The following is a 25,009-nucleotide window of genomic DNA, read 5'->3' on the forward strand; positions in this document are numbered from 1 at the left end:
TTTGTGGCAGGGTTCGCTTTTAAGGCGGAGCAATATAGAACACAAAATCCAAAAAGGTCTAGAAGATAGCGTTTAGGCACACACAAACTAGGGCGGACCCACTAGGTGCATACGGTGGCATGGGCCATTGCTTCGTTCCTTCATCATAGTGTAAAATGTTTTAGGGCCGTGGAAGGTGCACCGTATTATTTTGTTGTTGGGTGCAATCGTATATTCCTTGAAACTACAATAAATCAATAATAACACAAGTTTCTCTTGGTGGAGTTGGTTTGCACGATCTTTTCTCCCCTCCCAAGCACGGGTTTGAATTCCATTTGTATCATTTTCTTAGCTTTTAGCTTTTACTTTCAGGTAACGATTCGAACACGGGACCTCAAAAACAAAAAACCAAGGAACTTAACCATTAGACATATGACGATCAAGTACATTCTGTTTAGTAAAAGAAATTGTGTTCACTGTTCAGTAATAAAGAATCCAACTTAAAGAAAACAAAAATCGCATTAGAACAATTCTTCCTTCAGTTACTAGTCATTTTCCCTTACCTTTAACTGTACTAATAAAGATCATGCTCACATATCTAAATAAAAAACAGCTAAATTGACGACCATCTTCAACCCAACTACTAAAAATAAAACACTAAATATGGTGGATCCATTGAACATTGAAAAAAATCAACTCCAACCACATACTGAAAAAACACTAAAAAACATCTTTAATATTTTAATAATAATAAAATGATATATGTATTTATAAACTTAATATTATATATATATATATATATATATATATACATATAATTATAAAAAACTTAATATTATATTAATATTTGATTTATAGAGGCTAGCTTTATTGACCTCTAACTTTTTAATGTTTTAGTGGTGGGTTGGAAATGAGAAGACCTCCATTTTTGTGCTTTTAGTGTTGGGTTGGAGATGCGTTGGAGATGTCCTGACAATCAAAATTCAAAACCAATTATCTTACAACATATACAGACAAGTAAAAAAATAAGAAGGGAAGAAAAAAAACTACATGGGATCTCAATATGCAAGCATCCTATCAAAGGAGCAGAGGCGGACCTAGAAAAGTTTTCAAGTGGTGGCACCGCTTAACTATAAGAAACAAATATATGGATATTTTTCATAAAAACATCATTGGTTTGTTGTTTAGTTCATTGTTTTTCATATGTGAGGTCTCAATGTTCAAAGTCTTTTATTGCAAATCTTTTCAGAAACGTAATAAATTTGAAGTAAAATGCTAAAAACTAAGAAAATGACACTAACGGGATTCGAATGCAGGTCTAGGATGGGAGAAAAGCAATATAAACCAACTCTACCAAGGAAAACTTGTGTCACTATTGTAGTTTCAAAATATACATGGTGGCACACAACGAATGGATACGGTGGCACCTTTCACGATACTATAATTTTTTACACTACGATGGAGGAACGAAGCGGTGGCATATCCAATAGAGTGGGTCAGCACTACAAAGGGGGATGACATTTGAAGAAAACTAAGCACATTGATCCCGGCATCCCACCTATCTTTATTTTAACAGTAACTCCGATGATGTTGCCTTGACCAATAAAGAAATAACAATGGGTGAGGCTAACAAACCCTCTCTGTACGCTAAAATACACCCCCCCCCAAAAAAAAAAAAAACCTCTCCCACATACGTCAAAATCAAAACCCTTTCTTTCGACCGTAGTGGGGTTTGTTTAATAAGATAAAAGAAATCGAACCATCAAACATCATTGAAATGGGGCACGGTGTACCATCATATACCTAAGAGCATCTCTAATGAAAGGTTCTTATAAGCAAAAAAATGTAGCGACTCTACAAGAACTACCGCTAAAATGTTAAAGATATTTGGAGTGCTGACCGTCCTCTGCTGGAGTAAGCAACAGAAATCAATCTGACCATAGTCAGATATGAATCGTAGCTTCTTAAGAAAATTTGTCAGACCACTATGATTATGTGAGCCATTTTCATTTTAGAAAATTTTCTTTTACCCCTTATTGATATAGACACCATCAAACATAATCCTTATACTTTTTATTTTATTATACAATAACCCATTATATGTGTTATTTTAGCAATAGAAGTCGTTTATAATTTAGAATTTAATCATAATTATTTTTTAGTTCATCTTATTTTTATTTAGAGTTTTAAAAGTGTCATTTTTCTAGTAAGCAATTACTCTAAACTGAACTGTCATTTTTACTCGGTCAGCGCGCTAGAAATAATTGGTAAACAATAATTTCCGGTTAACACTTATCACAATCGGATCACTTACCTTAAAGATCTCTTATTTTGGTCAACACTTACCCACAAATGTTGGTAATCAGTCCCTAAGTCCCCCACATTTTTGGAGGAGTAGCACAAGAACCTTGGTTATTACCTCGAATATTGTGTAAAATGACATTTTATTAGTTTGAATACTATATATATATATAGTTATATATATATATATATAGTTATATATAGGGTTGGGTTCACGTTAGACTTTCGTGATACCCATGAGAGCACAAAATTATATTGAAACTTCACAATAAATCGCTGTGAAGGTATAATAATACTCCGAATCTTCACAACAAAAACATTGTGAAGGTTTACCTTCACAGTGTTTTGCTGTGAAGGTTTAGTGTTATTTATGTGCTCTCCCTGGTCTCACGGAAACAACATGGTCTCATATTGATCCCAAGTCTCTCTCTCTCTCTCTCTCTCTATATATATATATATATATATACACATATATATTTGATTGTTATATTCATATTATTAGTGTTGAAATAATAATGGGACCCACAAAAAGAGGCTCTTGCACCACCATTGTGGAGTTTTATGATAGTTCTTAATTTGTTGATTTCATAATAATTTAACACAAAAGTACATAAAGGAGGTTCTAATTGATGCATATTAATGATGCAAAGGCCACTAGATTACATATCTAACTCCAAACAACCCAAACATGGCTAATGGCTTGTTCTTTGGTATCCTTCATTTATATGATCATCCTCATTCTCCAATTCATGGGTCATCTCTCTACAAATAAGTGAGACCCACTACCAGATAGCCATTATCCTCCCATTATATAAATGGGACTCATTGGAAATCTTAAATCGCCAAAACCAACAGGAACTTCTGTTTTTCCTAATAAACTTAGGGCTTCAAATAGAAGGCTCAAATGATGATAAGTTATTCCAACCCTAAGCTTCAACTTCTATACGTAATAGAGATTTGCACATAGAATGAATTTGTCCAACTGTTACCAGAATGCATATAGATCTCAATTGAGTTTTTCAAACCCTAAAAGAGTCGATTGTAGCATTGTACACAAAAATAGATCTATTATCAATTGAAGTCCACATTCATAAATCTATCATCACCAATCAAACGCACAACTATAAACAATTTATCAAACAATCAAACATAAAATAGAAAATCGAGTGTCAAATTGTGCATATCCAATTAAACCGCACAATCAAGTCAATGAGAAGACATATGAAATTGACTTAAATCAAACCAATGAGAAGATAGATCTACACAAATGCTGCTGAAATAGCATAATTCAAGTACATAAATGATAAAAGAGAAGGAAAGGGAAAAGAAGATGGATGGAAGAACGTACCAGAATCGAGAGAAAAATGGCGCCTAACTCAACGGACCGCGATAAAAGATGATGGCGTTGATTATCCACCCCACAGAGAGATAGAGAGAGATGATATTAGACGAAGAGCGTGATTGCAGGAGGGATAATGGAGGAGACGATCCACACGAAACTCTTAGGACGTGAGATCGAGCAGTGGGTTCGGTTTGGGAGTTGGGGTTCGGACCTGGGTGTCAACCACCACCATTTCTTTTGCAGTAAGGAAAATAAATGCCCTCGCCCTATTTGGCTATTTTTTGAAAATTAACCAAAATAATCAATAATCTATGCTACTTTATAAATCAAATTTATCAAAAGTCTCAAAAATAATTTTTAATGCTCAAAGTAATACTAGATTTTTTTTCGTGAGTTCATTTTCCGTATATAAATATTATATATTTCAAAAAAAAGCCACGTAGACCTTGAATCTACTCCAACAGGTAGAGAAGTTGTTTCTGTAAAGACCTAACGGCATCTGAGTTACTGGTAGAGTCCAGCCTCCCAGAACGTCAAGGCTTCAAACCTCACCAAATATGAGAAGAGTGCATGAGTTCATTTCTCATATATAAATGTTATACAACTTTAAAAAAGGTATGGTCTAAAGAATAGAATGTACGTAGGCCTTCCATCTACTCTAACATGTAGAGAAATTCTTTTTAAAAAAAACCTAACGATATCTGGGATACTAGTAGAGTCCAGCCTCCCATGACGTCAAAAAGTTCAAACCTCACCAAATATGTGAAGAATACATAAGTTCACTTCCCTATATATAAATATTATATATTTAAAAAAAAAGGTACGATCTAAAAGACCTTACATCTATTCCAACAAGTAGTAGAAAAGTTGTTTCTGTAAAGACCTAACAGCATCCAGGTTATTGGTAGAGTTCAGCCTTTCAGAACGTCAAAGGTTCAAACCTACCAAACATGAGGAGGGTGCATGAGTTCATTTCCCGTATATAAATATCAGAGTAAATTACATTTTCCATCCCTATGGTTTGTTAAAAATTACAATTTTCGTCTCTATTGTTTAAAAGTTGTAGTTTTCGTTCCTATGGTTTGTATTTCATTGATATTATTGTCCTTATAGTTTACAATTTATTATTCTTCAAGTCCTTGTGATTTACAATCTTTTACTTTTTTGGTCCCTTGTACTTTAAAGGTAGAAATTAGTCTAGGGACGGAAATAACAATAAATAGCAAACTATAGAGACGAAAATCACAGAGATGAAAATAAGAATTAATGACAAACCATAAGGACAAAACCATAATTTACTATAAATATTATACACATTTTTATAGAATGTCGAAAAGTTGTTTCCGTAAATACCCCTGATGCTAACAAATAAACAAATAGGATTATTATTATTATCCATGTGATATGGTACATTTTGGGACAGTGGTTCATTTAGATAAACACTAATTATATGAACATAATATTTGGCAGAAACACACACAAAAACAGGATGCATGCATCATTTGTATAATTCTAGCTTTTTTACAAAATGATTGAAAATTTAAAGCAGCTTAATTAGGGTTGTTGTGAGCCTTGATCATCGTCTTCGATTTGTTCAGGATCCTGAAGCATATTCATCAACATCTCCACCTGGTTCTGCAGCATCGTGTTTTGTCGTTCAACGTCCGAACGCTTGCTTCGTTCATCCAGGAGCTGAAGTTGAAGGTGTTCGAGGACACGTGCGTCCTCTTCTAACTGCTCGTTTAGCCCATTAATCTCCCTATCCTGTATTTAGAGTTAGAGCATGTTTGTTAGCAGCTTAATGATCTTAATGAGACTCACAGCTTATTTGGCCAGTTATACATGGCTTAATGATATAGAAAATGACTTATTCAGTAACCTTTTAGGGGAGAGCTTTATGTCAAAAAGCCAAGTTTTTTTTAACCTGCCCCTACCAATTAAAAACCACGCTCCTTCTATCTATGAATAACCCACCCAGATAAAAAAATTCTGAATCCTATAGAGACAAATAAATTCAAATAGACAATTTTATCAATACGAGACTTAATGCAAAACCAAACAAACGGCCCCTAAGATTCATAATCCATTTGTATCATGAATCCTGAAATTTTTAGGTATACAACTTTAAATGAGATTTAAATTAAATCCATGACTTTCTCGTGAGTATGAAGTCATTTTTCTTAAATAGGCCAGGATGTCATGGATTTAACTAAAAACCCACTTAAGGTCATATCCTTAAAGGAACCCAAATTCCCTCCCCATACCCTCATTGTTTTGTAAAGCCAGGTTAAGACTGAGTGGACGGGCGAGGGTGAGGTAGGCAGGTGAAAGAATACTAGAATGTTTTAGGGTTTTAATTTAACATGGGTAGTTTAATAATATGTCAATCTTGTCCCACATCCCTAATATTTGTTCTATCTATTATGGTGGGTGAGACAAAAATGTATTTTTGTCCCACTTAAGTCATGTCATGTCCAGTCTAATGTCTTGCCAAACGTGAGACTACGTGATACACGTATACTTTCTCATTCTTATTTAAGAAAACCGGGGGTTTAAGTATTGAAAATTGGCCAAAATGTAACGAAACTTGTTTTAGTTTCCTATTTAGAACAATTGATTTTTTTTTTCTCAATTAGAAAACAACATCAAGTATTTCATATTCCGTTCTCATTTTGACAGGTAACTTATAGATCCTATGATTATTGATGGCATGAATAGTTGTCAAGTTATATCGTAATTCTTGATGGAATCGGTACAAATATGAAGAATTGAATAGGGATTAAGGTACACTGTCGTTACATTTTGATGGAATTTTCCATTTAACTTATGGAGCGTAGTGCTTCTACTTCACTTCAAAACCCCATATCAGGTGCTCTTAGGTGTCTTAGAGGGTATGGCAGATATTCAGTTCTTTTTCTTGGATACACTAGAGTAAGGGTTCGTTTACCTAAATGCTTAGTCTGTGAGTGCTTACCGGTAAGATTCAACACTATCACTTACCTTACCGGGTAAGATTCTAGTCCATCAAAACGGTGTCGTATCGTATGCGATAATTTACCCGTTAAGGGCTAACCGGGTAAGAGTCGTCATCCTCACTTACCGGGTAAGACTTTCGATCCTTGTCATCGCTCTTACCGAGTAAGATTCTTGATCCTTGCCATGTTCATCCAGTAAGGTAAGTGATCCGGTAAGTGCTTTGCGGGTAAGGTAAACGGCCCCTAATATGGGTGTATTAGGTAAATTTTATATCAATGAGTTGGACTTTTTGATCAATTATATTTGAAAAATCTAGTAGTATTAATACAATAAAATTGGCTTTATAGACACCAAATATGCCAAAATGTCTTAATAAACCACTCTATACGACTTGGTTTGTATGTGTAGGGTGTTACGTGTTACCATAGGATGTTAGAACGTATTTGCATCCTAACAAGTTTTTAGGATACTCGGTTAATAAAGTGTCTTATTAGCTATCTTATAGAACACTTTTGAGAAGTGTCCATGAACATATCTTTTTATAGGACACTTGTGTGTAGACTAATAGAAGATCTATTTCAAAATTGTCTTAAAAAAGTTTTTACGACGCCCAAATCAACTTATTGTAACACTTTTACATAGGATGCACAATTATAATGCATTTTATTAGGATATTTAGATATATTTGGTGTCATATATAGCCGATTTTGTTGTAGTGTATATAGATAACATGTGGAAACGAAGGATACCTTTCTGTTCATTTCCTGTACTGCAATCCTCCGCATGCTTTCAACAACATCCACATTTACAAGTTTCCGTTTCTTCCCGATTAGCCATCCACGAGGATAACTGGCGGTGTCAAAGTCCGGTGGGGGAAGTAAAGATTCAGCCGTAGGTCTTCTACCATTCAAATCCATTATTGGTTCCAGAGGTTCAAAGAGAGCCTTACGTTTCTCGGAAAGAACTGTGGGCGGGGTTGATTCTTCCATTTTTTCATCAGTCAAATGCTCTTCCTTATTCTCGGACATCTTGTCGGCTTCATCTGCTATGTCCTTGTGCAAATTCTTCGCACTAGCTGAAAGCAGAAACTCGGTAAATCATTTGTATCATAATCGAGAAAGAATAACAGCAACAAGATAGTATCTTCTGACAGGGGCCGTTTATCAAACACAAACCGGATAAGCACTTGACCGGTAAGGGTTTGTCACCCTCACTAATCCAAGAGGTAAGATTCTCTGCCATCAAAATGCATAGTAAGCAACAATCTTACCTGGTAAGTGTTAACCGGGTAAGAGTCCCCATCGTCACTTATAAGATAAGATTGTTCATCCTTGCAATGCCTCTTACAGATAAGATTATTGGTCCTCACCATACTCACCCGGGTAAGTGATAGACAAATAGCGTTTAGTAAACGGCTCCTGTGACCATAGCTATGAACCTGTTTGCAATAAAAACTTGCACCAGCCATTACTACTTGCTATCATCAGCTCTATTCACCGCCATTCTCCATTTTGTCAGAGCGGTGTCTCGGGTGTTCCAGTTTGAGATATGGAACAGGATTATATATTTTTTAACGGTTAGCCTAATTGTACCTGTTTTAGCCGTTGTTCTAAAAGGCAAGCTGCAATAGCCGTCACGCCGCCTTAAGCCCGTGCCATTAAGCCTCTGGCACGTCATGGCCTAATACTCGGTTTTGTATCGTGATATTTGATTTTTCTAACATTTTTAATTTGTTATTTGTTATTTTTTAATATATAGCCTAATTTGAATTATTTAATATCATAGACTTATTGAGTAATAATAGAAAACATATGTTTATATATATATATATATATATATATATATATATATATATATATATTATATGAGATATAAAGATTACCGCCGTAAGTCTTTAAAAAACGTCGTGGTCTCGCCAAGGCTCCTAAGGCTTGGGGTTTGGCCTCGTCTCAAGCCATTTAGAACCTTGGTTTTAGCCCAATTATAATGTTTTAGGCTTTTACTCTTTTAGCGATTTGGTGATTCTCGATTCCAGGTTCCAAAGAATGTTAGAAACATGATTCTCTTTAGTGAATTTCATATCTTACTTTGGCGTTTTTAAGATATTTTTATTGCTTAAAATTATGTAAAACTTTTAATATAGTATATGATATGAGGTTTTATATTTTGTTTTATTTATTACTTGTCCCGTTGATCTATAATCTTGATACAGGTGCAACAGGATCTCCACAAAAAATTGGAAGTAACATGATTTTGTGATCTCATATCAAGTAAGAGGACCCATGATTACATTTTCATTTTTTATCACGTCATATAAACAGATACCAGGAACAAATATGTTTAAAGGCCAAAACGTGTAGGACCTGTTGTTCATGTCAAAGCACAAAATTGCATCCAATTGCTTGAATCTAGTATTCTAGTTGGATGGTTTTGTTTCAACATACATCTGCGCATATCTTGTTTTCTTGGTTGATATATAGCCCTCGTATCATATGAGAGTGTCATAACTTGTAAAATATTGAAATTTATTCCTTGAGCAACAAATGTACGTTTTACAATTCACAACTCAGCTTACACAGCAAAGCCCGAAGAAATTCTCTCTCTCAATCCTTTCAGTATTTCTGTGTGTTTTCAACCGTTAACTGTGTGTTCTTGTGGTTTTAGAGAAGAAATTTAATGGAATTAGCTGAATTGTGATCAATTTCTTCATTCATTTTGACAGAATAATGGATGATGGAAAGAAGATGGAGATGACCATCAACGAAATGTATCGAAGACCAAAGTCTTCTAGTTGATAATATTGCAAAATCAGCTATGACAAGTCAAACTGTATGGGCCTCGATAATGAAGAAATATATATTATTCAATTGCAACTACATTTCGCTGTTCCAACTTCCAACTTCCACCAAACCAAAAACACATGGGCGTTTATACCAATTTTGACCTCTTTCTGATCTGTAGCTTGTAATTAATGGAAAATTATCTCTAGGTATAATTCATGTGGAACAAGAATCATCAAATAATAAACCCTGTGCAACTATTTCATGAACGATTGAAGGCACCATTGTTGAAAAATCATTGCAACCTGCTTCCTCAAAACTCCTATCTAGATTTATCCTCGGAGAATCATGATCATAAAATTGATTCAGCATATAGACACACAGATCTACTACTCTATGTAATCAAATCAACAATCATACATAAAATTACTAAATTACGCTTCAAATCATTCACAAAATTACTAAATTATGCTCAAAATCATTCACAAAACATACACAATTAGTTCAAGTCAAAGTACCTGATCTCTTCCGAGATTTCCAGAAAACAGGAGCAGAAGACACCGGAGAGAAGCCATTAACGACAGTCGTCTCCATCTTCTTCCCGTCATCCATTACTCCGTCGCAAAATCTACAGCTATGAATCACGAAATCGATCACAATTCAGCAAATTCCACCAAATTTCTTCTCTAAAACCTCGAGAACACACAGTTGACGGTTAAAAACACACACACAAACACCGAACGGATTGAGAGAGGATTCTCTCTTCTGGCTTTGTTGTTTGTGTAAGCTGAGTTATGAAATCTAAAGCGTACATTTGTTGCTCGCCCACACCATACAACTATTTTACGGTCGGATCGAGGAAAATGGACGGTCAGGATTTGGAGGTGGGATCTTTGCAGTCTCCACGGCGGATTGTTTCATTGTCTCATTCTATCTGGCGAAATGAAACAATTACGAAAATACCCTTAGGCTTTGAATAATATTACTATAAATTACAGAGACTCTTTTGATGGCCGAATAGGACAAAATAGGAAAATCATCGAATCACAATCACATTAAAACCCTGTATTATGGTATTATTGCAAAAAGACCCTCCATGTTTTGGGTTATGCCAGTAAGACCCCTCAAATATGGGATTTCAACCAAAATAAATGAGTGTCTAGAAATTTTTCGAAGTGGTTACCAATTAACTATCTTAATATAAAATAAAAATTAATCAAAAAATATGTTTTTAAAAAACAATAATTATTCCTAACAGAAATTAACCTCAAATATATATATATATATATAGGGGTTGGTTCAAATACTAACCAAAACTATTGTGCAAACTATGCTAACCAACATCAACCAATCATGTTCCATCTTTTGGTTAGGTTCAAATGTAACTCACATATTAATTGTAAGGGTATTTAGGTAATTTATCATTCTTATGTAACTCCCAAATATTTTAATTGAGAGTTACAAATCTTAAAATATCACTAATTGATCTTCATGTAATAATGACATGAAGTTTCACATGTGTTCATTTTAGTGAATTTTACATTTATTTTTTCTATAATGGTTTTGATATTGTAAATTTGAAAAAAGTCTCTTTTGTAAATATTTCGTTATAGTCCGAGTAATATGGATAATCATAGAGTAAAACGGATCGACAACAATGAAAATGAAAAAGCTAAAAGCGTCTACGAATACATTCGGAATTCGAATTCCGAAAGTGAAGAAAATGATCAATAAGTGTCCCAATATGAACATACGATAGCTATGAACACGCTAATGTGAACACGCCTACATTAAAGATTTGAGTTCGAGATGGCAAACAATATACATTCTTCGCTAAGTTTTGAATTTCAGTAAATCCACATCCTTGTTGCTTTTTTTAATTATCTACTTTGTGTAATAATAGTTTTAGTTTTGAAGACTAACTACATAGGGGCTGTTCATTATGTTCATTAAAAATTTGATTTCGGGATGACAAACAATATACATTTTTCACCAAGTTTTTAATTTCAGTAAATTCACATTATTGTTGCTCTTTTTAATTATCTACTTTGTGTAATAATAGTTTTAGTTTTGTTACTGTTTTATGTCATATAGCACAAATCATATCATGCGTATATAGGAGTTGTTCATTATGTTCACTGTGCTATATTACTTGATCACACACATAGCGATTACATTTTTCATACTAGGATGCATTAAGACATTTGTGCACAGACACACATATATTAACATATGTCAAATCAGCACAAATAACACTGACGTAGACGTTGGGATTCGTTACTGTTTTATGTCATATTGCTGATGTTCATTAGGTTCACAAATCCAAACTTGTATGTTTTTTTGTGAAGTGTTGTGTGTGTGTGATGTTCATTAGGTTCACAAATTCAAACTTGTATGCATTTCACCAAAATCATCCATCGTTTTGATGAATATTATGAACCAGATTTTTCGCTAATGATATACACTATTGATCGTATAGATTGGCAGTTTCGTAGTTGATTGGAGGTTACGAAATCGTCTGAATAATATAGGTTCACGATGTGATGCGATTTTTTTACAAAATTACCCTTTGAACAGTTGTTCATAGACATTTCATTTAATACATTAATTAAATGATTATTTTTGTAATCTCATTTAATAAGGACCGTTTGATGAGAAAATGAACGATCAAGATCGGTTAACATAGTTTGCACAATAGTTTGGGTTAGTATTTGAACCAGCCCCTATATATATATATATATATATATATATATATATATATCCAACCCGTTATGCGAGTCGACTAATCTCAAGGTCACCACATGTTTTACGGGTAACCCAGAGTCATCGCATTTAAATCTTCGTAGTCACAAGAGAATTCTTATTCCTCTTTGGATTTGAACCTGTGACCTCCAGACACTTTTGACCTTTGGAGCATAAACCCAAAACAATCATGCACCACCCTTATGGTTAACTTCAGATATATTATTACCACTTTCAAGATCTTTCCATGTTTTTCTTTATAAAACTTTACACATATCTATAAACTTTCAATAGTTATGGTTGCACATGACAAAATCTATGGTTTCACAACTACCAGGCTTAGAAAATTTACATACTATGGATAGTCAAATTATTTTATATCTGGTTTTTTTTTTTTAAACTAGTCTGTTATAAAAAACTCTTAACATGTTTCTCAAAATTTGATCAGTTTAACTGTAAAAAAATATGAAAATCAAATCAAATTCATCAATACTGTAAATTTTATTATTATAATTTGAAATCATGATAATCAAGTTTGCAATATATCTAAACATTCTCTAAAACTATTACAAACCATTGAGAATAATAATGTTGACAAAACAATTTTAGATATTTTCATCCTAAACTTAGAAAAGTTTGAGTATCTCGGTGTCAGGGACGGACCTACAGTGGTGCCAGCGGTGGCACGTGCCACCATATTATTTCTCTATCGAAAGGTGAAAACAATTAGGTTCGTGAAAAGTGCAACCGTATTGTTTTGTTGTGTGTCACTGTATGTATTTTGAAACTACAATGTGAACAAGTTTTATTTGGTAAAGTTGGTTTGCAAGACTTTTATTCCACCCCAGACCCGAGTTCGAATCTTGTTAGTGTTATTTTCTTAATCAAATGGTATCACAGTTTGAAATTTTTTCCCTACATTAGTTTCTTATAGTCAAATGGTGCCAGCATTTTAAATTTGTTTCCCTATATTTGTTTCTTATAGCAAAATGGTGCCACCGTTTGAAAAAAAAAAATTATGGGTCCGTCTCTGCTCGATGCAAATAAGTGAACAACCTTAATTGAAATTGGTTATTGCCTTACTGGGAATAAAGAAAATGACAGAGTTGTTTTATTGCATCAAACCACAAACCATTCATCCATCGAGGAGGCTTACAGTTACGTCTTGGGACTGTATCAGATTGGGCGTACCTTTGATCTTCTTGGCCCAGTTTTGCACTGACTTCTTCTTGGGTACTTATACTGAGCATTCTCTATGTTGGTCGGGTCCAACGCAACAGGTTGGATCATATCAGTCTCGATGCAAATAAGTGATTGGTATTTGGTATGGATCGCTTACTATATGTGTTTTGGTATTTGAAGACATGTAATTTTATCAACAATTTGAAGGGTATGTTTATAAAACTCTCAAGGGACCTTAATGAACAAATAAAAAACATAAAGGGCCTTAATGAGATAAATACATAATACAGGGGGTCTTATGAAAATTTACTCGAACAAAAGAATATGCTCCTCGGTCGTTACATTTTCAAGTCCACACGCTTTTCTCGTGTTACATTGTTTACTTGTTTTGTATATTTCTTTTCCTCGCATTTAAAGCTTTTCCGCACGTGATAAATTATTCTAATTTTTAATGTTATTATTGAATATTAAAATTATTAAATTAATGAATTATAATTTCTCTTATAAATAGTTGTGCATAATTTGAGGAAAAGTTTTGATTATGGAAAATTTTAGTTGATTTTATAAGGAACCCGTTTTCAATAACATCAATGTAAAAAGACATGATTAATTTGAGTTTGAGCTCTAAAGGTCAAAAGTGTATGGAGTCAAGGGCAAATGTAGCATACAAATGGTATTTAAAAAAAATTCTTAATTACTCAACAATGGAGTTAGGCTAAAAACACACTAACAACTTTGCAGGCCTTTAATCTATCTTAAAAGGTGCCCCCACTAGGCACAAATCTTGGATGAGGTCACAAGTTAAAATCCAATTAGGAGTAAATATTCTCTTATGACCACAGATGTTCAAATGCTCACCTACAGAGCAGATGATAGTCATGGGATTAGTCGGCTCATAAAACAAGTTGGATATCCAGGTTAATTAATATATATATATAGAGGGATGTTATTCTACAACTTTTGTCATTCCTACACCCTATACAACTCTCATCTCAATCATTCAATTTTTAATCAATTAATTGTTTCCTAATATAAAGTATTAATCATAATTAATAAACTCTATTCATATTCCATAAATATTCAAAWHATMATAAATGAACTCCAATCATTTCTATAAATATCTCAATTAATTGGGTTGCAAAGGTTGTACAAATGCACAAGGTTGTAAAAGAAATATACCCTATATATATATTCTCTTATTAGTATGATCTAATTGTTTATCATATATTTGAACAGATTTATTAAGCATTTTACAGAGTTCAAATTTGAGCTTTAGGAAATTGTATATGTTTTATAATACGACTAGTTATGTATCCGATCCATCGAAATGTAAAATTTATTGTAAACAAAGTTTTAAAAATTAATACAACTTTTAATTACAATAATCATATATTTATAATTAAAACAAAATACAAACCATAAGTGATGGTTAAACATGTTTTTTACTAATTTAAATACTGGATAAAAACCCAAAAAAATAACATCGATGTGGTGTCAAACTAAAAGTTATAAAATTCGTTTTTTTCATATTAATTTGTTTAATTTAAATTTTATTACAATTTAGATATTTTAAATTTAAAATTTAGAATGTAATATAAATTTATTTTAATGATCTGATTATTATATGATATTCATATGGTTCAACACTTAATTCAATATTTGAACATGTTTATTAATTAGTTTTATGAAATTAAAACAACGAGCTCTAGAAACTTGTATGTGTGTTTATTAAATTATATATATATATATATATATATATATATGTGTGTGTGTGTGTATTTCAGGTTTCCAAAAGCGTAAGGTCGTCAAAAATCATACCCAACCCGAACCTAAATATCCCTTCAAAAGTCGGGTTTCCCATTTTCGGGTTTCGATGCATTCGGGTTTTGCACAAACACCTTGTTTTCGGTTCAGGTTCAAGTTTCCAAACCACTCGGGTTTTGCACAACCCCACCTTAAGTAAGTTTTAGAGGGTGAACCTAACTTCTACCTCAAAAAGTAGAACGGTTCTTTTCATCAGGATATCTGATTTTTAAGCCAAATCAAACTCACTCGCCTAGTAAATCCCACTTCAAAGTAGAATCAAAGGATAAGATGTAAGCAAACCTGTATATCTCCCAAACAGTAGATAGTAGAGTAAGACATCAAATTTTTAAACATTTCCAACTAAACCACAAAAAATTCCAACTTCAGCAAAGTTATGGCAATTTTATATGATCATGTAAAAGCTTTCAACAGACCATATCTCAGCATCAAATCCCCATCCAATTGATATCAATCTCCTTTCCTGTATATACATATAATCATAACTATCCCCTACCCCCCTTGTATCTCTATTTGTTTTATATATTCTTAACAACCCATAAAAAGTAGGGTTAGATACCGAACCTAATTGTCGCCGATCGCGCAAGGAATGCAAGGCGGATCTTTCGACTGGTCTTGCGGAGTGATGTTCTGCAAGCATTGATCATGAAAAGTATGCCCGCAAGGAAGAACCGCAACCGGTGGTGGCGGCACGGGTTGGTAAACCGCACCTTCCGATGTTAAAGAAAGGTCTCTTTTACATAGCAAGCATTTATATCCCGTCAATTGCGGAGTTCTGTCGGGATCTGCATATAATCGTAGTCGTTATCGTGTTGAATTTATGAAAGAAAACCGAAGAAGTAATTGGTAAGTTTTAAGAACAAAATAATCATGCTCCCTGAATTGTTTGCTGTAACAAATAACAAAATAAGCAAAAATCCTGTTTACCTACTGCTGACTGGTGTTTATTCAGTCTATATCAATTAGTTTACCTAAAGACTGATCTGACTGATATTCACTTACCGGGTCAGCACAAAATGATAAAAGGTATTTTCTCGGTAAGCACTTGCTACAAAACATTTGGTAAACAACCATTTTCAATCAAGGCTTACCCAAACCGAACCTCTTTAATCTTTACCCAGACCGCACCCTTACCCGGTTAGCGCTTACCCGATTTATATTGGTAAATGGCCCGTTAGAGTTGAATTTTATGCAACCAAAAGGCGCCAGACCCAACGCTACAAGTTTTGGCCCTCCCTATGGGAGGTTGGCATGGCCACAACGGTTTTTGCATCCAAATGGGAATCCAACTACTTGAGGCTAAGAGAAACTACCACTCTTGTTGACCTAGAGAATTGCCACCGAGAACCACAAGCATTGTGGCATAGTGGTTGAGGTCCTAGGGGATGTGGTGGAATATCCCATCTACCAACGGTTCAGTTCCAGGCATACACAACAATTGCGGCTACTGAGTTTATCTGGGCTGATTTCTTGCGGTCACAATTTGTCGGGATAAGTCCAGGCATAGCCTGGGACACCCTTCGGAAAAAAGAAGAACTGCCACTGAGCCAAGCCCTTGAGGTTTAGAAAGACATGTTCTAAGCATAGAGATTGCACAAAGTAGGTTTTAACTTGGAGGTGGATTAGTAAACAAACAAACAAAGCATATCCCACCCGAAGTGAGGTCTGGGGAGGTTAAAATGTACAAAGACCTAACCTCTACGGCTCTACCCCAAAGAGTAGAGAGGTTGTTTCTGAGGTGGATTAGTAAAGAAAAAAATTGTTGCAGATAGCCAAGCAAAACAGTATAATATTACACATAACATAGAGATCTACATGGTTAACCTGATAGAGCTATCGGCTAAGGGGGTATTTGGTAGGTTTTCCATTAAGTTTTGTAAGGATAAAGTTGTTTGTATAGATGAATCTGTCTTACATAGATTGAGAATATTTTTGTTTGGATTTTTTTATAGATAGAAGAAGCGTGTTTTTTAATTGGGAGTAGGTTTTGAAAAAAACTTGGCTTTCTGCATAAAGCTCTCCCCTAGAAGCTTACTAAATAAGCCATTTTTTATATCATAAAGCCATTACCAAACAGGCATATATAGCTGTGGAATAAGCTGAATGTTCCATTAAGCTACTAACAAACAAGCCTTGTCAACATGACTTAACTGATATTGCTTGAATTGCCGGCATATGAAGCATGTCGAGATATAAAGAGGCATTTTCACCATCAACACCCATAAAAATCATCAAACAATTAAATCAAATCAAATTGACCCAGTAAATCCCACTCAAAAATAGGGTCTGGAAATAGGGTGGATGTACAAAGATCTGAGCTCTACCCAATAGGGGAAAGTGGTTATTTCCATGAAGATCCGTGGCTTGTGCAAGAGTGTGAGCAACCAGGTGGAAAGACAAAGACAAAAGACTAACATATGGTGAAAAAAGCACGAAAAATAAATAAATAAAAATAAGTAACAAATATGTGTATTCAAAACAGGACTCATTAACCAATTCTACCACGTTAAGACACGAGCGATCCATTCAGGACTACCTATAGTTCTTAAATCTGATGCTTTTAAATTTTTATAGCTTCCACGAAATGGTAGAGTAATTCCACCAAAGGAAGAAATATACATCACGAATAGGCAGGTTATATTGGCACAATAAAGAGACTGGATATGATTACTGTACATCATGCACGCCAAAGCTGCAAGGTACATGGGTCAAAGCACAAAGAGTGAAATGTACACAATCTCAAAGACAAAGGTCACTATGACTACATCCTACAGGGTCCCATAATTATTAAAAATAGTATAAAGCTGTCTACTGCATTCTGGGTCCTTCATGTTTTCTAGAGACTTCTTGAGCCCTATGGTCAAAGGTTCAACACGGTAGAACCAACCCAGGAACGCTCTTATATCCAGAGTCTTCTTTGGAGAGTTTCTGCCTCTTATAGAAGGGGGAGCTCTCTTCCCTTGTAGCATCCAGGTGTTGGGAATGATAATGAATGAAATAGAAGAAGAAACTGCAAAGAATGTTTTTTGTTCCTTTCGTGTATCTCCATTGCTTAACCCTCGAACAAAAATCCTTCTATCCCACATTAGTTCAGCGCCTACATTGTATAATAATTAATAAGTTAAATTATATGATGAATCCCCACAAAAGATAATATATGCTGCAACTGAAGTTCTCCCAAAAAAATTACAAAGGCTATCTGGTAGTCCTCAATATAACTTAGATATACGAAGGCATCTTGTGTAAAGATGCTACTTGGACTAGGAGGGTTGGGTTTGGTGAGAATGAAAGTTACGGTGAGAAAGGTAAGAAGGGATCTCCACCTTGGACTAATCCTAATTGAAGAAAACCACTAGATCAACACTAATGAGATACACTGGATCACTTCCCTTTTAAAACGCAATTCATGGGTTGTTTTGGGATTGAAAGCGATCAAGGGTCCAAATCCCTCCTTACACTTCTCACCTTAAGTCCTATTCTCTCACGATCCTTCGTCTGGACTAGGATACCTAATGACCCATCTAATGATATAGAGACCATGTGCAGACTGCAGAGAAGTAGGTGACCTTTCCCTTCTAGAGTAATCAATATGACAAAGTATGTTTGTACTTGACATGAACCTATATCCAACATTCACCAATTCTCTATGCTAGCTTTCTCTAGATTTCTTCTTGTTAGTATCACTCATACCCACCCAAATCAAAGAAAACAAGGAATGTTCATGGGATCCGGATTATTATAGCCAACTATGAAAATAATCACATAAGATGCAAGGACTTGCTCCGCATGAAGCATTGCTGTAACATTTGGCATCTCTGGCCATCTTAAACAATCAAAAGATACCAAAAAGTGAATATGAAGATTGTCAAAAGATACTGGACTTATTTTCGTAAATATGTGCACTGTTAACACCAAAACAAGCAACCAAAGGGCCTTTGGCCTAGCGGTATATGAGCCTTTGGCCTCCTAGGAGGTCAGGGATTCAAACCTCACCAAAGGTGAGGAGGGTGTGTGAGTTTATTTGTTACATTTGTCATATATAAATATTATATAATTCAAAAAGAACATCAAAAGCAAAATTTGTAAGAGAGTTATGCTAGGGCTTCTCACAATTAAGACTACAACTGTAACATCACAATTACTTGTACAATTAAATTATATAGAAGGTGTTGTAGCCAAACAGTAGAGATATCGAAAGAATTAAAGAGTGTGAGATGATAGATATACCTTTCCATGCAATATGAGCAGCAATAGGAGCTGGCTTCACAGGAATCCGAGATTTAAAATGAGATGTTCCAGGTATAGAAGGATGAATAGAAGCAGATACAGGACAACCAAGTTCTCTCTGTGATGCGACCGGTATAGAAGGATGAACAAGAGCAGTTGTTCCAGGAATAGCTAGTTTTGTAGGGAATGGGATTGGAACAGAATGATGAATGGTTGGATGTGTTATCTTCTGGCGCTGAACCCAATGGGAAGCAGAAGGGGGAGCAACTGCAGTTCTCTTGTGAGAAGGCCTCATATGGAAGTCAGACTTTTGGGAGAGATCATCAACAGTTGAAGCTGGACAAATATCAAGTGAAAGTGAGAGTTAGATATTCACAGTTGTAATCATAAGATGCTCCAGAAACTTATACAAGTTGCATCTTTTCAGGTTCTTCTTATATCAAAGTGCAAGTAGAGAGAGGGAACCAAATACCATTGGTAGAAGCTGCTGCTCGAGGATCCTTAGGAAGCTGAATCAAGGCATCTTGAGATTGGCCTAGAGAAGACAAAAACAAGAATCAGATATGCAACATTGCCAGCACAGACTAGTATTGTCTACCCTCAAGGGGTTCTGGGTTTTATTTACCATGAGCGGAAAAGGGTTCTTGAGAATTCAATGGATAATTAACAGGTGTTCCGTCAGTCCGATCTGGTTGCCATGAAAACAACCTCAAGAAATTAAAAAACCCACCACAATGATGTTGAGAAAAAGAGCAAGTAGTCGTACCAATAGAACGCTGAAGAAGATGATCTGGCAGGAAAGTGGATCCTTTGTCCGGAAATTGACATATCTGACCTGAAAATAAATAACATAAATCACTAAATGCCACCCACGTAAACAAGAAAATGCAAGACAACGCCATGCTAACGCATCCAGTAGAGTCTTATAGCTTGAAGAGATTCTACTTTTCCCATGTGCATTAAGTGATGCTAAACCTTAATCGCTTGGTTATTCATCATGGCTAAGAGATAATTTATCATGGTCATTTTCATTTCGGTTTATTACATCAGACAACAACCAAACAATAATACATGCCATTTACTTTTTCCTAAAAACCAAGTTACATATTGTTTGAATGAGCTAAACCAATATAGCGAATGTAAACACAAGAAGAAAGCACACAGAAAGTGCTTCTGAGATCGTGCTTTAATATATAACTGATTCTTGTAAACTAACATAAGTTAACGAATCAGAAATTTGTCGCCTAAACAAGGGTTTTGGGTCTACACACTTCCCGGATTTTTGTGCTTCCAACAAGGATCCAACCGAAAGAAATTTATCGACCAATTCGAATAGCACTTCAAATTAGTTCAACTTCTGCGAAAACCCCCCGCTCCCCAACCAAAGTGCCAGTGCAGGCTAAACAAATTATGGTCCATCACTGGATATTAAGATAACTGACTTGACGCTTATAAACTGAGCTCACCCTGCAGTTCTAACAAAATTCACATAAACCATATACATAGAAATGTATAAAATGGTCTACATCAGGATACCTGTACTGGTTGTCTGCAAGTTTGTTCCCCTGGTAGATAGATGTCTCTCAGCAACTTGAGGACTATCTTTCCCATTAAGCTCAACTCCCAGCCTTTTGGGGAATGGAGCATCTGTGGCAGCTTGACCACTGCTAACCCAAGCTACTTGAGGTGCTGCTATCCTCTGGGGAAAAAGACTACCACCAAGACCTTGAGTAGACATGCCATTGTGTGACAAGAGCTGTTGCCCTGTAAGGGGACAAAAAGAAAACTTATTGTTTCAGTAAGGAGTATCCAACTTAATTGTTCTTTGTAGGGTAGTGGAGGGGTGGATAAAGAGCTAGAGATGTGAATACTGCAGCAAGGAAATTATTGACAAGAAAGCAAATTTGTATTTTAAATGAATGAAATTCATTCCCATTGTACAACAACAAAAGTTACAGGGCATAGAAGCTTAAAAAATACAAGGACATTTGTAGTTTAGCTGCACAATGAATGACTATGTACACATGATGATTTCAAACAAATCACTGAATGATCATTGCATGAATATGTAAAGGCAGTACTTGTCTGAACTTTGAAATATAAATATAGATGTTAACATCTTCCATGTCAACTGAACTGTGAAAGGAAATCAAACATAATAATAGGTCAGTACAGAATAAGAGCTTCAAAATACAAGAACCTAAGAAGGTTCTCTAAGGATATCCACCTCCGTACCCACTAGGATAAAGACACAGGGACCCTAAAAGGTTATACAAAAGGACAAAGTTTGCAGATAACCATTTACTAAATCTTATATAGTTCCATTCTAATCAGACCAGAAACAAAGTGATGCAAATTTGACAGGATATCATGCTGTTAAGGGTACAGTGATTGAGGTGATATGTAATGAGAGAAAAAAATGAAAACCTTTTTTTCCTTGCAGCAAAGTTAAAAGCAAACAATTACCTTGCTTACCTGCATAATTCTGCCGGGTAGAACAGCTTCCAAGTCCAAGAGAAGGAGAATTGGTTGAACTTTCCAATGGTAGGCTGTTGACAGTTGTGTAACGAATACTCTGTAGCTGGCCAGAAGGGGTATGAGACGCGATCCATGAAGGCTTAGAAGATTCTGGTGCTAACCCATTCAAGTCATATTGTTGGGAATTGAAGAACTGAGCAGAATTACCACCAACTGTCCCTGAATTTGCGGCTTGATTACCCACAAAGGCTCTATAATGATCCAAATCACCATATCTTATATTCCTGCTACTCAGAAAATTTGAGCTACCATCATCATGCCTAGAGATGCCATGTTGCATATCATTTTGTTGCATTTGTAATGTATGATAAGGGCTAGAACCTGGCCCACTATTTAGAGTACACTGAACTCCAGCTTCATTGTTGGTTGAGGTAATTCGATCCACATGACATGATTGATTAGAGAAGCCACTAATGTTTCTCTGTAAACCCATAAAGCCAGCATCTAAAGTTTGACCCATAGCTCTCCGAGCACGAGCTATCTGTAACTCAGCTGAAGCTGCTTCTTTAAGCGTATCAGACATCTCTCGGACGCCCGTTTGTGGTCTAGTTATGGTTTCATCGGTGCCTCCAATTCCAAGACTCAGGAAACTACCTTCAACTTTTCCTTGAACCCCACATTGACTGGTATTGAAGTTGACGTTGTTTCGAGTATGAACTGTAGCAGTGTCTCTAGGGCCAAATGACAGAGGTGAACCAACAATATCTGCATTTGCATGTGGTCTATTAAAAGGTGCAAATTTTGATTCTCTACCCTGCCTGCTCATCTGAGAATCTCCAACAAAGTTTCTTGCAGTAGTTGGGTTCTTACTAGACCATGGATTCTCAAAGCTACTAGTACCAGACCCATTGTTCAATCCACCAGCAGAAATTGCATTGTGTTCTTGATTGATAAACTGAGGACTCCATCTCATGTTCCATTCAGGTATCAATGGAACTTCTGGGATATCTGTGTTTGCAGTATTGGAAAGCAGGTTAAATTGGGAATTCTGAAAGCTACTGGAGTTCATCAGATAAGCCATATGGTTTCCGCTGGTTTCAGGGATCCCTTGGGCAATAGAATGATTTATTGAGCACATGTTCTCCCAACCAGGGGCAACAGGCATATCTGGGACGGAATCGAAACGACCACCAGCAAAATTTCCTTCTCGAAAACTCACACCACCAACTGAATGCATATTTGGAGCAATGCTCTTTGTATAATCATTGTTTAATTGTATTAATGGATTAGCAGAAGCAGGTGGCTTGTCCTTTTCATTTGTTCTGCTATTTCCCATCATCAGATGACTCTGTCAATATTTCACTAAAAGTGAGAACAGCATAATCGCTATACATGTTGTAACTTACTATAAGTTATAACCCACAATATCACTTGATGGTCACAAACTCACAATAACATTACCAAAAATATTAACAAGTGGGTATATGTGTGTGAAAGCATCTCCGAAACCAATCAAATCCCCAATTAGGTCAATTACCCCCAAAAGCAGAAAATGAAAAACAAAACTTCCCACTAATATAAATCAATTACCAAATGACCGAAATACACATAATCCACCATTCTACACAAAATTATTTAGGGGAAAAACACAAACAACTATCGATAAAAAGAGCAGAAACCCTAGAATTGATGAAAGCAGAACGATCGTCAAATATCAGAAACCCCCAAAACGCTTAAAGTATGAACCCTTAAAGACACCAACCAAGTCACATGATAGTGATGAATGTGAACAAATTACTGGCAGAGTTAGCTTAAGAACTACGAGACCTAACGATCGACTGTTCATCAAAATCATCGAACAACAAAAACAATAGCAATTAAAGATCCACTAGATGATGATCAGTTACTAAAGAAACAATCAAGAAGGCAAATAGGCAACAATCGCAAGAGCAGAAAGATGGAATTTCAACAAATAATCATAAATTTACAACTATATACACACAGAAAACAGATAACAAGCGATTATAATGAGTGAGCTTTGTGTTCGTACTTCCGAGTGATGGGTGCGAGTTCTTGATCGAGAGAGAAATAGAAAGAGAGAGAAATAGAGAGAGAGGGGGGAGAGAGGGAGAGAGAGAAAGAGGGGTGCTTTTTGGCGCTTAGGGCTGGATGGGAGTTTTAAAGGGTTCGGTGTGGGGACCATAATCAGCTGACGTCATTAGACACGTGGAAATACTACGGAGCTGGTGACGTGTCATAGTTCTTCATTCATGACAGGTGGCAACCTGAGATTGCAAAGCGACGCGCGTTTTCTGAATGGCAAAATGGTATTTTGCTTTTATACGAAAGGGCATCTTTGGGAAATCTTTCAAAGCATCTATTTTTTCTTTTCTTTTTTATTAACCTGGATATCCAACCCGCTATATGAACCGACTAATTTTATGGTAACCACCAACTTTGTAAATAGCCCGGAGTCATCGCATTTAAACCATCGTGGCCACAAATGAATTTTTATTCATTCTTGGATTTGAATCTGGGACCTCCTGGTACTTTTGACCTTTGGAGTAAAGCTCAAACCAATCAAGCATCACTCTTGTGGTTATTCAAAACATCTTTAAAAACATCTCCAACAACTTTTCTATAATTTTTATATAATAAAAAATCAAAAGTTAAAATCTTTTAAAAGAATTACAGTCAACTCCATCAGATTCTCTCTTTTAAAGATTTTTAACATAAATTATATTATTATAATATTATATAATTTATCATCTCAATACATTATATATATTTATTATTATAATAAGAAGAAATTTATATAAAATAATAATAATTTAATTTTATTGATGGGATTGAATAAAATAATCATGTTCTCTCACTCTCTAAAAACATCAAGTTTTAAAGAATTCTCTAAACTTGGAGTATTTTCATGTTTTCTCCATTTTAGATAAAACATTATAAAGAAGCTGTTGGAGCATTATATAGAACAAAAAATTGATTTTCTCTATTTTAGAAAAGTTGTTGGAGATGCTCTAACAGATTATCTAAAATGGAAAAAAAAACTGTTGGAGATGCTCTAACAGATTATCTAAAATGGAAAATTATAGCATCTTCAACAGATTTTCTATAATTTCTTTAAAATAGGAATTCAAAGGTCAAAATCTCTAAAAAAAGTATTACA

At 35.1% G+C, this 25,009-nt stretch overlaps 2 protein-coding genes and 1 long non-coding RNA gene across 3 annotated transcripts; all 3 read right to left on the reverse strand.

Moving 5' to 3' along the window:
* LOC112510781 lies at nt 1-3,843 on the reverse strand. Its single transcript, XR_003069056.1, has 2 exons — nt 3,629-3,843; nt 1-372 (listed from the first exon to the last, which is right to left on the reverse strand). It is a non-coding gene; the product is annotated as an uncharacterized LOC112510781 (long non-coding RNA).
* Nucleotides 3,844-4,984: 1,141 nt separating this feature from the next.
* LOC112511220 (protein HEADING DATE REPRESSOR 1-like) lies at nt 4,985-10,178 on the reverse strand. Its single transcript, XM_025116746.1, has 3 exons — nt 9,897-10,178; nt 7,348-7,673; nt 4,985-5,386 (listed from the first exon to the last, which is right to left on the reverse strand). Exons 1-3 carry the CDS (start codon nt 9,988-9,990, stop codon nt 5,177-5,179), a joined length of 630 nt encoding a protein of 209 aa, XP_024972514.1. The 5' UTR covers nt 9,991-10,178; the 3' UTR covers nt 4,985-5,176.
* Nucleotides 10,179-15,511: 5,333 nt separating this feature from the next.
* LOC112511022 lies at nt 15,512-23,928 on the reverse strand. The gene is made up of 8 exons (XM_025116381.1): nt 23,882-23,928; nt 21,829-23,179; nt 20,890-21,117; nt 20,120-20,188; nt 19,979-20,041; nt 19,826-19,888; nt 19,354-19,689; nt 15,512-15,911 (listed from the first exon to the last, which is right to left on the reverse strand). Exons 2-8 carry the CDS (start codon nt 23,168-23,170, stop codon nt 15,691-15,693), a joined length of 2,322 nt encoding a protein of 773 aa, XP_024972149.1. The 5' UTR covers nt 23,171-23,179; nt 23,882-23,928; the 3' UTR covers nt 15,512-15,690.
* Nucleotides 23,929-25,009: the final 1,081 nt, after the last annotated feature.

The sequence above is a fragment of the Cynara cardunculus genome (genome assembly GCF_001531365.2).
Source record: "Cynara cardunculus var. scolymus isolate 2C chromosome LG 4, CcrdV1, whole genome shotgun sequence".
NCBI lineage: Eukaryota > Viridiplantae > Streptophyta > Magnoliopsida > Asterales > Asteraceae > Cynara > Cynara cardunculus.

Excerpts from the sequence above, each read along its gene's own strand:
- LOC112511220 (XM_025116746.1), bottom strand. The coding sequence starts at position 9,990 with ATGGATGACGGGAAGAAGATGGAGACGACTGTCGTTAATGGCTTCTCT. Across the intron at positions 7,674-9,896 it reads GAAATCTCGGAAGAGATCAG|CTAGTGCGAAGAATTTGCAC; the intron begins GTACTTTGACTT and ends TTCTGCTTTCAG. Across the intron at positions 5,387-7,347 it reads TACAGGAAATGAACAGAAAG|GATAGGGAGATTAATGGGCT; the intron begins GTATCCTTCGTT and ends CTCTAAATACAG.
- LOC112511022 (XM_025116381.1), bottom strand. The coding sequence starts at position 23,170 with ATGATGGGAAATAGCAGAACAAATGAAAAGGACAAGCCACCTGCTTCT. Across the intron at positions 20,042-20,119 it reads TCTTCTTCAGCGTTCTATTG|ATCGGACTGACGGAACACCT; the intron begins GTACGACTACTT and ends CATGGCAACCAG. Across the intron at positions 19,889-19,978 it reads AGAACCCTTTTCCGCTCATG|GCCAATCTCAAGATGCCTTG; the intron begins GTAAATAAAACC and ends TGTCTTCTCTAG.